This window comes from Chelonia mydas, chromosome 9 (genome assembly GCF_015237465.2).
Source record: "Chelonia mydas isolate rCheMyd1 chromosome 9, rCheMyd1.pri.v2, whole genome shotgun sequence".
NCBI lineage: Eukaryota > Metazoa > Chordata > Testudines > Cheloniidae > Chelonia > Chelonia mydas.
In genome coordinates, this window is record NC_057855.1 from 49,069,420 (window position 1) to 49,084,816 (window position 15,397).

General features: G+C 55.0%; 1 protein-coding gene across 2 annotated transcripts in view; it reads right to left on the reverse strand.

The window, feature by feature from the left end:
- IGF2BP2 (insulin like growth factor 2 mRNA binding protein 2) overlaps window positions 1-15,397 on the reverse strand; it is a 102,034-nt gene that overhangs the window by 40,052 nt on the left and 46,585 nt on the right. For both annotated transcript variants that reach the window (XM_037908587.2, XM_037908589.2), the window contains exons 3-4: window positions 3,000-3,048; window positions 1,890-1,941 (exon numbers count right to left, since the gene is read on the reverse strand). In XM_037908587.2, coding sequence (XP_037764515.1) covers window positions 1,890-1,941; window positions 3,000-3,048 — 101 coding nt within the window. The remainder of the gene's footprint in view (window positions 1-1,889; window positions 1,942-2,999; window positions 3,049-15,397) is intronic.

Consider the following 15,397-nt stretch of genomic DNA (forward strand, 5'->3'; position numbering starts at 1 on the left):
AAACTTTTTGTCTCGAGGGCCACATCTGGGAATAGAAATGGTTTGGCTGGCCATGAATGCTCACAAAATTGGGGTTGCGGCTCGGGTTGGGGGCGCGGGCTCTGGGGTGTGGCCAGAAATGAGGAGTTCAGGGTGCGGGAGGGGGTTCTGGGTTGGGGCAGGGGTGCAGGCTCTGGGGTGGGGCTGGAGATGAGAGGTTTGGGGGGCAGGAGGCTGGGATCGAGCGGTTTGAAGAGTGGGAGGGGGAATCAGGGCTGGGGCAGAGGGTTGGGTTGTGGGGAAAGGCTCAGGGGTGCAGGCTCCAAGCAGCGCTTACCTCAAGTGGCTGCTGGAAGCAGCGGCATGTCCCCGCTCTGGCTCCTATGCGGAGATGCGGCTCTGCATGCTGCCCCATCCGCAAGCACCGCCTGTGCAGCTCCCATTGGAGTGCCCAAGGGGGCCATTGGGAGCGTGTAGGGGCCGGAGCAGGGCCACGTTGCGGCTTCCGGGAGCCACGGGGTGCGGCCCCCGACCCTGTGCCCCGGCTGGAGCGGGGCCACGTTGCAGCTTCCGGGAGCTGTGTGGTGCAGCCCCTGACCTTACACCCTGGCTGGAGCATGGAGCAGGGCAAGCACAAGACCCTGCTCCCCAGCGGGAGCTCGTGGGCCGGCTTAAAAAGGCTCGCGGGCCCTAATTTGCCCATCCCTGCTTTAAAGGGTGGTTTATACTCAGAGGCTGATTCCCAAAGCTGCCCAGGGGACCTAGATGCCCTTGAGTGGTTTGAGATACTCAGCCAGAATGCCCAGTCCTGAAATCCTCTCTCAGGCAAAAATCCCACTGACTTAATCGGGCCATTTATCCTGTGGCATGAATCTGATCCTGTTCTAGACTCATCTCAACAGGGAGCCTGGGGGATTTCTCCTGCACAGATCTCTCAGGTGCTGCCAAGAGCTCACACCCGATGCATCACTGATGACACAGAGAGGGGCTCCAGGAAAGCTCTGGTAAACACCTTGTACTCTGAGTACAGCGTACAGAAAAGTCTCATTAAAAATCAGCCATAAAAATACTGCTCCTGTCCACCGTGTGCAACTGCCCCGGGAACGGCCTAGGAGAAAGCTAAGGCACCCTTTTAGTATGCTAACGGGGCTTTTGGGACATGCTCTGGGTAGCTGCTAAGCCCTGCATCCCTGTGGTGCAGTCTTGCAAGATCATGTATGCTTGTGCGCACACGCGTATCTACTGCCTTGGAGAACGCTTTGCAAATCTCCGTCACTTGCTTGAGCTCAATGGGGCGCAGCTCTGATGAGTGCAGGACTTTGTTGTGCCCCCAGGACCAGATTCCGGCAGCCTCATGCAGGGGGGAGTAGGACTTTATTCCGCAAACAGACCCAGCAGGACTGCCAGAGAAATGAGGCACTCCTACTCAACAGCAGCTAGTGCTGATGGCAGGATCAGGCCCCAAGCAACCAGTGGACATGGCTTTATCAGATGAGCCCAAGCGTTATCAGCAAAAGCCGAACCACTGCCTGGTCTCAGGCGGGCCTGGGGCCTGCCCTGTGTTGGCAGCCCCGTGCCTGGCAATGTGGATGCATGGAAAGAGGGGCTGGCCGGGTGAGGATAGGTTTGGGGGATCCCTTGGCACTCCAGGTGCTGACTAGATGGCTTCTGGATTCTAATGGCCTCTTTACTGTGACCTGCACTGTTCCCGAGTCAAAGGGCTGCTGGCCAGTCAGCTCTGGTCTGCATGACAGCCAGAATCCCAGATAACGGGGCTCACGGCTGCGACACTGAGCAGGCCCGTGTCCTGCAAGGCGGTGTGCCACCATCCCAGCCCCACCCTGCGTGTCCTCCTAAGCCGGGGGGGGGGGGGGGGGGGTAACGGACGATGCCACCTACCCATTTCTTACCTTGTTCCACATTCTCTACAGTCCCATACTGAGCTAAAAGTCCATCTAGCACCTGAAAGAGAAAGCATCAAGCAATGCAGGGTGAGTCAGTCTGGAAGGGCTCCCAGGGTTAAAGACTTAGCGATAGGGACCCTCCCCTGTGCATCTGGCTGTCCTGGGGAGCAGAGCAGAGCTCCAGCTCTACCGACACAAGACAAGTATCAGAGGGGTAGCCATGTTAGTCTGTATCCATGAATCTGAAGAAGTGGGTTTTTTACCCACAAAAGCTTATGCCCAAATAAATCTGTTAGTCTTTAAGTTGCCACTGGACTCCTCATTGTTTTTACACAAGACAAGTGACTGGCTGCGGACTGTGTCTCCTCAGCCCTTGTCGCCTGAGGTTCAGCACGCCCGGCTGCTGGGCTGGATGGATCAAACCACTTTCTCGGAGGAAGTGCTGACAATGGCTGGGCCTGGCCTTCTGAGTGGGGAAAGACGTCCTTTTCCTAGTGTCAATATACACTGAAGCCCAAATGAACCTGCAGTTGAGTCTCTCGAGCACACTGCCCCTATGGCAGCTATTGCTGGCATCAGAATTTGACTCGGCCGCTTCCAGACCTTCTGGGTCACCCCAGCAACCATCGCCAAGGCAGGAACAGAGGGGAAACGCCACCTCCAAAGAAACCCCGGAAGATGCTGGAGGTGCTTCCCCAAAGCCCATCATGTCAGCTCCATGTGGAGTCTGGCTTTAGCAAGGTGATGGCAAGGAACCCAGGGTGCTCCCCAACATGAGCCACTCCCCAGCCTGGCACCTGGTACCAGGCAGAAGCAGCAGGTGGATTATTTCCACAGGGCAGCTCCTCTCCCGGGACTGCAATGCTGTCACCACCTTGAGGAGATGGGCCATCTTGAGCTATAGCCAAGCCACACCCACACCGTGCACCTCGGGCTAGGAAACACAGTGTCACCGGAACAGCCTTCTGCAAAGGCTGCTTTCTGCTTCCCTCCTCAAGACCCTGGGAAGATGCCACAGGACAAAGGTCAGACTATGCTTGCAGCTCCTGCCCAGCCTCCAACATTTGTTCAGATGCAACGACAGGGGGACTTTGTAGGAAGAGGGAACCTACTTACCTCCCACTGTAGGTGAGGGGGGATGTTCCGGATCTGAATCTTCCTGCTCCTGTAAAGAAACCAGCACAGATTAGCACAGATACCACTCCAGCTCCTGGGCTGCCCAGCCAAGTAGCTATCCCGGTCCGGGGTGCGCGGTACCTCGTGCCTGGGGGGGAGACCTTTAGGAAACGCTGCTGAAGCGTTCGGGGGAAAAGAATCACTCCACACCCACTCTGGCCCTGCTCACTGCCCTCTGGCCACAGCGGCTGGGCCCCAACCTGCCTCTCAGAGGAGTCACTCCCTTTGCTGCTGCTGCACAGGGCTTCCCAGACAGCTCTACAGATGAGCCAGAATACCCAGTAGAGCAAACTGCCTCCAGCCAATGGGAGCGCAGAACTGGTGCTCGGGGCAGGGGCAGCGCGCTGAGTCCCAGAGACACCCCTGCCTAGGAGCTGGATCTGCAGGCTGCTTCCGGGGTGCAGCGCGGAGTCAGGACAGGTAGGGAGCCTGCCTTAGCTTCACAGCACCGCCAACCACAGGGTCCCTTTCTGACCAGGAGTTCCGTTCGAAAACTGGACACCTGGTCACCCAGCACGGGTCCAGTGGCAGATACATCCACCCATTCTCGCCAGAGGCCCCAGACACAGCTGGAAGAGGCATGGCCCTGGTGTGACCACAAGGGAATATTCCATGATGCTCTGATACAGTCCTAACCTCCATCCCCAGCAGGCCCAGGCAATTGCAGCCATACCCCCCCAGCCCTGCAGCCGTTCCTCCCCACCACCCCGGCCCCTGCAGCCGGACTCCCTGCCCCGCCAGGCAGTCCCAGGCCGTGCAGTGATGAGAATCCTTTCACTCACACATCCTGTTTTCCCATCTTGCACGCGGCTAGGACAATTTGAAGGGACAGTCCAGTAATTTAGGCGTCTGATATGACCTGCTTTGAAATGGGGTATTTGCACTCATTCCTATTCTGAAGGCTCAGCTCCTGCTAGGTCGGGTCGGGTCGGTGCATGATACTGCTTTTCACATCAATATGTATTTCTAGTAAGTTCCCATCCTGGAGAATCTTTGGCTGCAGCCACATGAACCACGGCGCTGGGGCCTACCCTTAACGTAGCTAAGAAAAACAACCCCAGACTTCCAACCACACCTGGAGCGAAGGGCTGAGCCTTGCCCTGCGGTATGAGGTCTAAGAGGCATGGGGACCAGCAAAGGGAGCCCCTGAGAACCCTGGGGTACGGAGGTACAAGGCCACACAGGGCGTGGCAGCTCAAAGCCAAGTGTCTCCACAGTATTCTTGCCAGCAAGTTAAAAAAGTATCGATTGGATGAATGGACTACTATAAGGTGGATAGAAAGCTGGCTAGATCTTCAGGCTCAACGGGTAGAGATCAATGGCTTGATGTCTAGTTGGCAGCCGGTAATAAGCAGAGCGCCCCAGGGGTCGGTCTTGGGGCTGGTTTTGTTCAACATCTTCATTAATAATCTGGATGATGGGATGGCTTGCACCCTCAGCAAGTTCGTGGATGACACTAAGCTGGGGAGAGAGGTAGATAGGCTGGAGGGTAGGGATAGGGTTCAGAGTGACCTAGACAAATTGGAGGATTGGGCCAAAAGAAATCTGATGAGGTTCAACAAGGACAAGTGCAGAGTCCTGCACTTTGGACAGAAGAATCCCATGCAGGCTGGGGACCAACTGGCTAAGTGGAAGTTCTGCAGAAAAGGACCTGGGGATTACAGTGAATGAGAAACTGGATATGAGTCAACAGTGTGCCCTTGTTGCCAAGAAGGCTAACGGCATATTGAACTGCATTAGTAGGAGCATTGCCAGCAGATCGAGGGAAGTGATTATTCCCCTCTATTCGGTACTGGTGAGGCCACATCTGGAGTATTGCATCCAGTTTTGGGCCCCCCACTACAGAAAGGATGTGGACAAATTGGAAAGAGTCCAGTGGAGGGCAACGAAAATGATCAGGGGGCTGGGGCACATGACTTATGAGGAGAGGCTGAGGGAACTGGGCTTATTTAGTCTACAGAAGAGAAGAGTGAGGGGGGATTTGACAGCAGCCTTCAACTACCTGAAGGGGGATTCCAAAGAGGATGGAGCTCGGCTGTTCTCAATGGTGGCAGATGACAGAACAAGAAGCAATGGTCTCAAGTTGCAGTGGGGGAGGTCTAGGTTGGATATTAGGAAACACTCTTTCACTAGGAGGGTGGTGAAGCACTGGAATGGGTTACCTAGGGAGGTGGTGGAATCTCCATCCTTAGAGGTTTTTAAGACCCGGCTTGACAAAGCCCTGGCTGGGATGATTTAGTTGGGATTGGTCCTGCTTTGAGCAATGGGTTGGACTAGATGACCTCCTGAAGTCACTTCCAACCCTAACCTTCTATGATTCTATGAAGTGTGGGAAGAGAGGGGGAGGCAGGACAGGCCGCGGAGCACAGGGTGCTGAGCTAGCCAAGCGAGCTGTTGCTTTCTGAACCGCTGGCTATGTGGTCCCAAGCATGGCAGCAGTGCAGCCTGGAGGTATCACAGTCACTGAGCGGGCCAGGGACTCTCTCGGGGGAAAGTGCACAACCTCCATCAACCTCCACACGCAGAATCCTCTGACCCGAGTTTAGTGGTGCTCGGCCATCGCTGCTTTCTGGGAATGCAGAGTCTGCAGTGGACCCAGCCCCCAAATTGGGAATCTCTTAGACACCTGCTCCTGGATAGGCAGCCCAGGTCAACTCCTCCAGACGCTCCCAGCTCCGCCTTGTTTGGACAGAACTGCCTACAGCTATGGAACGGCCTACTCACCCACGCCTCCCACTGGTGAGGCACAGGGACAGCAGAGAGAGAAGCCAAGGTGACTGTTCCCTGCGCACTGCCAGCATGGCAACCTCATGGCATGGAGCCCTGGGGGATCCTCCAGAGAGACCCTGTGGGGTGCTGGACCACTGACCCCAAGGCCAGGGAGAAATAGAGCCACCAAACAGCAGCCCTGTCCGCCCTGGCTGCTCCCTGCTGCTCACTGCTACTGCAGGCAGCTGGGAGATCTCAGAGCGCAAAGCACTGATTGCTTCCTACTGCCAGACGGAAACCATCGACTGTCTCAGACCCAGACGGACAGGGGACAAGGAAATTAGTGCTGCTACCTGAGCCGTTTCACCACACCCTCCCGGGTCTCATTCCCCGGCACGAGGGCTTGCAAGAGGGCAGTCTAAGGGGGAGGGTAGAGATCTCCATCGATAGCAGACACGGCTCCCGTTGCTGGCTTTCGCCAGCCAGGATGGGTAGGTCCACACTGCAGATTGTTGCCTGCAGCTCCCCCAAGGCTCCTTCCTGCAGTCTCCTTTCGTGTGCGGATGGGATCTGGGGTTCCCATGCTCTGGGAACAAGCACCGAGGGTGGGCCTCTTTGTCCCATGAAGGGTGTGTCTAGATGAGACTTGGGGGCCCTGTGTCCAGACTAGCATCTAGAGTCATGCTGGTCATCAACTGGCTCAAGTTCAAACAGGGCCAGCCCGGCCCTACCTCTCTGCTCTCTGTAGCCCCAGCTGCCGAGTACAACCACCCTGGGCCTTTGCAGGCCAGGCTGAGCAGCCTGTTAGCCTGGGAACTCCGGCATGTCTGTCCATCAGCCCCTGTGTGGATGTCTCCCTGCAGAGTCAGCTGGCTCTTACCCAGATGTTGCTCCTAACCCCACTCCCATCCACACGCAGAACCCTCTGACCCGAGTTTAGTGGTGCTAGCTGCCCCGGCTGGGATATTGGCTAGAACCTGGGTGCTGGGTTCACTCAGGCTGGTAACCAACCCGCTTTGCTGTCAAACTCAGGCTAAATCACCAGCATGCTGCCAGTCCAACAGCACCTTCCCACAATCCCTGCTGCATGCCCAGAAGGGCAGACACGTTCTCCCACAATGCACTGGGAAAGACTTAGAGTGACTCAACTTAATGGAACACAAAGAACTGTGGGATATGCCCCCTGAAACTCTAGCAACACACCTGGGGGAAACGCAGCACAAGTGAGGACAGCACTGGGCTTACAACCAGGTGCTCAGAGCCGGAGGCCAATTCCCCTCACTAACTCTCCAGCCAGGATGTACCCTGTGAAATGCGCCACCCCCATGATTCCCCTCACTTACTCACTTGTCTCACAATTAACAGGGAGGAAAAAATCCCAACCCTGCCCCTCCCCCAGCTGCGCAGCAGTAACCCCCGTGTGCTAAGGGGACAGGTACGATTCCATTTTACAGAGCACAAAGCAAACCCAGTGGCAGGGTAAAACGCTGCCTGGGTGTTGTGAAGGAGTAAAAAGAGAGCTCCAGTGCTCCCAGACAGTTGTCTGAGAGCAGGAGCCTTGTCTGTTTCAGTCTCCTGCGTTCTCCCGAAACCCAGGAAAGCCGATGGAAGGCTGGCAAGGAAACACAGGCATGTACCTGCATTTACACACGCACCTGTGCTCTGGGGTTTGGTGAGTAGGTTGCTCCCTGGAGGAGTCAAAATTTTACCAACAATTTGCCCCTTCCTTTGGAGCCACGTGAGAGTCTTTTGCATTGGAACCAACAATGTGGGGCACAGCAAAGGGGAGGACACCCAGGAGGCAGTAAGAACGCTGGGCCAGGAAAACCATGGCAGCATTTCCTTAGACACAACTGCAGTGAGAGCAAATCCGGCCCACGGTGCTGCGGCTGCACCCAGGGCCGAGGAGGCAGAGGCCTCTACCTCCTGGAGCCACCGGCAGGCGTGATTTGGGAACACCACATTGTTAGAGGAGACAGGCTGCAGTTGAAGGAAAGGGGACTGGCTAATTTAATGCCAGCCAGCGCAGGGCAGTCATCAGGCACTTAGCAGAGGGTGTGTCTACACTGGACCTGGAGGTATAATTCGCAGCTCAGGCAGACATACCCATGTTAGCGCTGATCCAGCAGTGTGGACGGCAGGAGGGGCTGGCCGCCCCACATACACAGGGATTCACACAGGATCATACTCTCGGGGCGACCAAGCCATGCCGCTGTTTTTAGCACACTGTGGTGGGCACATCCACCTGACCTGGGAATTACGTCACCAGCTCCCGTGCAGCTGTACCCAGAAAGAATGGGGGGGTGGGGGTGAGCAAACGTTGTCCAGACTGCCATGGGCGTTAGCAAGCCCACTGTGAGACCCCGGCAGAGACCAGACATGGGACTGTTTACTGCGATGTGGCTAGGCGAGGTCATATCCTGGTGGGCAGGAGGTATAGCGTTGACCTCTTGGTAAAACCTACCAGTGCCTTGCCACCACGGTGGGACTGCTCATGCACATTGGTTATCCTGCTGTAAACCCCACCTCCACCGACGATGTAGCCGGAGACAACGCCACGGCAGTGCCTCGGGTGCAGCTCTCACACAACAGAGGTAAGGCATTCTCCACTGAGGGGACCCGACCTCTGCACGGCCTGTTGGAGGAACCGTGACTGGATCGGAGCTGAACCAGTTTCAAAAAACGCTGCAGGGTTCACCTCTGTGCAACAACCAAACCAGGGAAGGATGACCCCTCCAGACCCCCAGGCAGGACAAGCTGCTGCACTTGCAACAGGCACAGAGCAGTGTTCACTGAAGTCCACTGTAGACAACACTGCAAATCTGACTTCCTAGACACACTATTCATATACCATGGCGATGGAAGAGGGCAGATAGGAAACCCCAAGATGTCAGAGCCAGCCATGAATTTCAGGGTGTCTCTACCAGCACCTCTCCCTGGGCTTTCTGTCCTGGGTGAGAGCCCCACTGTCATCGAAGTTCAGATTCCAGCCATGAAAGGCCAGTGCTGATGACAGACATGCAGTGACACCATCATTACTAATCAGCCCTCCGGAACAAGCTCATTGGGTGCATCATGACATTAGGACAACACACTGCCTGGAAACGTCGTCGTGGGAGAGAAGCCGGGATGACACAGGTGCCTGGGATCACTCAGGGGCATTGCAGGATGGAATGAAAAGCAGATGATCTCAGCCGGTGGCAGTAGGAAGCCTGGTGGTGTTTGCATTTTATAAAGTGTATCTGCCGTGCCCTGGATACTTAGTAGGTGTTTGCTACGGCCTGACTGCGCCCAGCCCTGCACGGGTGTGCCGGGGTAAGCAGAGCTCTCCTCTCCGCTGCGCGTCAGTGCAGAGGCCGAGCAAGATGGTAGCGCGCCAGGTGAGCGCCTCCAGCAATGCCAGCTGTCCCAGAGAGCACGCAGCCATGGCCCATCCCCACTACTCCATTGGCCAGCAGAGCTGCACCCAGACGGGGGCAGAGGACACTTCCCCCTCTCGGTTCCTGCAATCCTATGGAGTCTGGGGGGCCCTAAGCCGCCTGTGCTAGGTGCAACGGGCCAGATTTAAGAAGGGATTTCGGTGCCTAATGGGATTTACATAAGCGCCTAAACAGGTTAGGTGCCTAACTCCCTCTGTCAATCTGGCGCAGTGCCCCAGAAGTGCCTGCTTTAGGCATAGTGCCACCACACCACTGGCCACCAGGAAGCCCTCTCCAGGTACTCATCTCCCCTGCTCTGAAAGGGGAACTAGCATCACCGCAGCTTCTGAAAGCACCTCTGGTCTCTGCAGCAAGGCTGCTGGTTCCTGCTGCTAGCTGAGAGAACCAGCATCGCCTACACCTCCTCCAGGAGCAGGGCACTTAGGGCAACTCCTCTGGCCTCCTCCAGCAGTGGGGGGCAGCAACTGTTCAGTCAGAGCATGGAGAGCGCAGCACGCTAAGGAAACATGGCCTGGCTTTGCCAGTGCCCCGCCATCCCAGGGCACACAACAGGGAGCTGGAAAACTGCCTTGGAAGTGATTCCAACGCCCCTGCCAGCCAAGCCAATGGAAATGCACACCTCCTGCCGGTTAGTGGGCTGTGGGGGAAGGGAGAAGCATTTTCTGTTCTCCCCTCAACTATTTTCCCAACCCCCAAAGCGTTGCTCAGAGGTGGGAAATCAGTTGTGCTGCAAGGAAAACTGGCTGCTTTGCACACCTCCCCTGGCTGGGGGACTCACGCCTGGGGCTTGGAGAGCGGTATTTATCCCTCACTCCCCTTCCCAAGGCACAAGGACGACCAAGAGATCCACCGCTAAGCAGAGGTGCCACATGTGATCAGACCCGCTCTACTGCAGAACAGATACCAGGCACGGAAAAGACTCGGCCTTGGGAGGTGCTATAATAGTTTTACCAGCAGGAGTTTGGGAGAGGCACGGTACTCCTGAGCAGCAGCACCACACAGACCTCACATCTGAGAGACGCAATTGGCACTGACTGCCCCACATCTGCTCCTGGGGGGTATCCCAGTTCAGGGACCTGCATTTCCCCTCAGAGGTCCACTAAGGGCACCCAATCTCAGACTTCCAGCTCCTGAGCTATTGCCTTTCCTGGGTGGAGTCCAGTGCCTCTCTCCCTTCTGACTGGGGTATTCCCAGGCTGCAAAGTTGCCTACCTTCAAAGTGTTATCCCCAGCACAGACAGCCATGCTTGCTTTCTCCTCAGAGACTTGTAACCATGATTTCTCCAGGTATGTTACCACCCAGCTCTTTCTAAGCCAGCCCACTCTATTCTTCAGGTAAAACACCTTACAGAGAAGAGGTATCCAAAACAATACAACAACCTGCACCCCTGCTAACAGCTCACCAGGCACCAGCCCCTCCCATCCCCCTGGGGACATCTTTGTGGTCACTAGTTCATCAGAGCTTCAGCTCAGAACAAGGAGCCAGTTCATTACGAGTTCATTCACGAGTTCATTAGCATCCCCCTCCCTACTTCAGAAGGTATGTCAGATCCAGTCTGGCAAGTCGTATGTTCACATCCCCTGCCCTTAAAACCAAGGTCCCAGGGTCCCTTCCATCTGCTCCCAGGTGCTTTCAGGATTTCTTCTCCCATCTCGAGCCCTAGAACAGTTCCGCTCACTCCTGCAGCCAGCGCAGTCAGAGGGGAGCAGCTAGCGGTTCCAACCTGCCAAGGATTCCCCATAAGCACATTTCCCTGAAGCCAGGGGCTAGCGGTGCTTCTGGACTGGCCCTGGTACTGCTGGTCAATGTCTCCTGGACCACACTGGCAATGCAGAGAAGAGCAGAGAACAGGCTGATTGGTCTAGAAATCCTTGGTTCCGGGGAATCCGTTCGTTCACACTGACAGAACTGTCCAGCGAAGTGGCTGGAGCACAATGCTCCACGGACTGAAATTCATTTGCCCTTTTGCCTTCACAGGCACAATTCCTGGGCTTGTCGGGGCTCCACCCACTTTGACTTACTAGTGTCCTGACATGCTCTCACAATGTGAGATGAGCCGCATTAGCGCCCAAAGGCTGCAGTGCCCCCAGGAGCCTGAGGTGGGTGAGATGCGCAGGCAGAGGAATAACTGCAGCTATTCTGCGCTGGAAGAGTTTAGTGTCAACTCTGGGGAGCCAGGTTTGACACCGTTGCAAAGGAGCTGAATGCCTACCCACCCAGACCTGCTCATACCACTACCCAGCCTGCACTGGTTAGCTCAGACCTCCGCTAGAGTGTCAATGCTGCTTTGCATATACGCTCAACGTTCTAATTAATATCACTCCATTCACTGAGCATTAAGCTGTGCAGGATTATCCACCACACACCACTCTCCAAGTCAAGGAAAATTACCTTCGGACTCCTGAGGTGAGGCAGCAGTACCTGCCTAGCACCCTCTACCCATGGTGTGGCATTAAAGGGGGGCCAGACCTTTCCCACAGGTTATTGTCAGTAAGGAGCACAGGGAAAGGAGTGAGAGGGATAAGGGACCAACAGGTTACAAGATCAGGCTTACAAAAGGATGGGAAAGGCCAGTTTAGAACCATGGGCCCAAGAGTGCAAGAAGAAACCCAGCAGCTCCAGCATGCATAGTAATTATTCGTAAGACCTGAAACATCCCATCTGGGCTGTTTAAATGAAACCCTAACTTCAGCTTTCCAGGCAGCGTCCCGCCTTAGATGCCATCCAGTGGGGCTCTATTTGCAATGTACAACCACGGGATGGTCATTCCTCGCTCATCTTTGAGCTGGAACTGTCGGGACCTCTCTATGCATGAAGCTACCAGGCAAATTAAGTACATGCTTAGCCTAAAATGAATCCACATGCAGTCAATTGGATTGCACTCCACAGTGCAACATCAGCTGTCAGTTCTCTGCATGCTACAGGCACTGGCTGAAACCTGGCAGCTGGTACCAGTCTGCTTAGGAATGGTTCAGTCATAGAAATGAGAGCAGTTGGGCTGGTATCTGAGGAGCTGGGAATCCCAAGGCTGCACTCTTCCTGCATTCCCACGGAGTTTCCTGGACAGCAGGATTTCCCCTCTCCATTGAGTTTGTACCTGCATTGAGTAAAACCAGCCTGGCACCAGAAGAATCCAAACACTGGTTATTAAAGAGGGCCAGATCCTGCAGTCCGTACTCCAAGGCATTCCACTGATGTAGGCTTTGAGGATCCGGGCCAGCGTCCCTTTCTCTGGATTCCAGCCAGAGGGCGCAGGGATAGGAGAATGGGGGCAGCCATTCTGCACATCAGACCCCTGTCTCTGGGTGCTGTGCACGGGGCATAGTGCAGGTCGTCTACCCAGGGAACTGGCCAGGAGTGACTTGTGAAGTGACCCCACCCTGAGATGCGCACCTGCTTTGTGCCCCTCCTCTCCCACAGCACGGATGCCAATGTGCATGACGCACAGCGCAGCAAAGGGGGGCTGAGAGACAGACAGGGCCAGGAGCAGGGAAGTTCCCTGATGTCTCCTAGCCAGAGGCAGATGGGAAGGCTCCCTGGACAGTGCCCTGGCAGAAATCCCAGGGTCTCCTAGTGCCCAGCAGCTAGTGATATGGGGGTTGGGCTGAGCCTCTTACTGGGGCATTGTCTCTGGCCCTCGCTGGTGGGACTTTCCACCCCATCTCTCTCTGGCTAGCTAGTCATGGGTGAAGCCAATGAGTTACTGGGGGGCAGGTCGCTGTTCCCGGGGACACAGACAGCCCTTTTCCTGCATTCTAGACTGGCATGAGCCTTCTGCCTATTCCACTAACTCTGCCAGGAGAGTCTTTTCCTTGTTACTGATCCGACCCACACTGGACTCACAGGCTCCCTCCTCTTCATCTGCCCTTCTGGCAACCTTCATCTAGGTCCCTTCGTCCCACCCCTCCCTCCCTCAATGGCGGCATCACAAAAACCAGCGTGGGGAACATTAGGAGACAGCTAGAGGAACAGAGAATGTGCCAGGAACTTGAGCGGTAAGACGGGAGCGTGTTCCCGAGAGCAGCGGAGTCTCTGGAATTGAGTTACCAAGGTGACAAGTTTCTACCTAACCTTGACCATGAGAATCCTGAGAGCGTTACAGATGGAGCAGCAGGTCTGGTCTCTGGTTCCCCCAGCCCCCTCCCAGCACCAGAGCCCTTGGCAGGCCACGTTGTTCAGAGCCAGTATTTTATTTTACTAAGAATTACCCCAAGCCGGCTAGACCATTCCCCATGGGAGCAATAGCCGACTAGATCTGCCCAGATCACTCATGAGCGTCTCCATCTCTGCCTTCACACACACAGGGGCAAGGGGAGCAGGCCACCCCACATGAAGCCATCTCTCCTGCCCCACACTCTTCTCAGCGCTGCTGCCAAAAGAGGGCAGGGGCTGCAGTCCCAGCGTGTACACAGATGCGGCCTGGTGGGGTGCTGAGTTCTGGCGCTGGCCTGCCAGCATCACTCTGCGGGCTCCAAAGGACACGGCCTGAGACGAGCCTGGAGATGCTGGTTATAACAATCAGAACTGGGCTCTTAATCTGCTGAAATCCCTCAGAGGAACCAGCCACGTGGTCTCAGGCGGCAACACAAGGAGGGGAAGGGCAAGGAAAAGAAACCAGAGCGGAAAGAGCTTATAGTGGCAGCTTGAGCGATGCTCTGGCGTGGAGGGATGGCACAGCTCGAGGTCAGGCCTTCCCACCCCTTGGGAACAGGGTAAATTCTTCCCCCTACCAAACTCTTGGAAAAGCCCCTTGAACCTCTCAACTTTTGCACGTGAACTGCGAGCTGAGGAGAATGTCGGATGGCCTTTGGGGGGAATCAGAGGTGGCTCCGGAGAGATGAGGCTTAGAAAACAAAGCTGCTCGCTCTGGAGAGGTGACCAAAAGAGTTGGGCAACTTTCACCGCTGGGAAGAACCCTGGCCTACAAACTTCCCATCAGTTTCCTTCAGGAGCCTTTTGCTAGATTGAACACACAGGGCTAGTTCTGAAAGCCAGGGCCCTTATTCTGAGAGCCGTTCACTTCCAAAACCAGCCCACATGAATTCTCTGTCCGCCTTTGGTGAACTTTAGACCATTTGCCCAAGGTCCGACAGGCTTTCCCCATGTATATATGTCCCCCATAAAGATGTGTCCCCCTTTGCATGCTCTGCAAAGCTGGAAGGCCCACAAGGACTCCTGCAGAGATTATAAAGCCTGCAAAACTGTAGCTACAGAGATTACAGGCTGTGTCTGAACTCCTGCTCTTCATGAAGAGCTAAACTCTGCCACCTTTACTCACGGCCAGCCGAATCTTAATCTGCATGTGGCCCAGTCTACTCACAATGTAAGGTACTGCTCAGAGTGAGTAGCAAAGGGTAGCTCATAGCTACAGTTGTCTCCAAGTTTCCTCCCAAGCCCAACCTGAAAATGCACAGCTGGAAGGTACAGGAATTCTCCATCAATTTCCAGCAAACCGGTGGCAGAGGTCCGAGTTCACACAGACTGCCCCCGTTACGCACACCCGGTAGTGTCTTACACTCTCTTCGGTGGGACCACTCACCGAGTAACGTGCTACTCATTATGCAGCTTCCGACTGACATAAACAAGTTTGCCATTGGGATGGCGAACCCATCGAGATGTCACAAAATGACAGACTTGAATAGGTCAGAGAAGTTGTCCCAGTGCAAGTTCAGGACTTGTCTATGCCTGCAAGCATGCATGTGCGTGAGAGAGAATGAACTTGCAAGCTCTGCCCAATTCACCAACCTAGCTCAATTTTTTTCCTCGTCATACTCAGGAAGGTTTATTTTTCTCAAGGAAATTCTATTAGACCTCTCCATACAGGCTAAGCAACGAATGCGTAGCACGGCAGATGCCGTTCGGATTTGGCAACAGAGGAGAGCTGTATTGAAGCCCTGTTGAAGTTTGCGTCCATTAAATTTCTATCAAAAATTCTCTCAGCACAACTGAGGATTCATTCCTATAACTCCTTTAAAGAACAACAATCTCTGATCCAAAACCTCCTGCAAGTAAAACATGCTAAGTCTGAACAAAAACACTTCCGCCATAGAAAGTTGTGATTAGTATAAAAACAGACACCATAGAAAATGGTTAGTCAGAGCAGCCCTCTCCAGTTCGCATAGCACTATAGTCAAGCAACTGGAAATTAAACCTGTCTGCTTCTGCCACTCTGAGGCCTGGTCTACGCT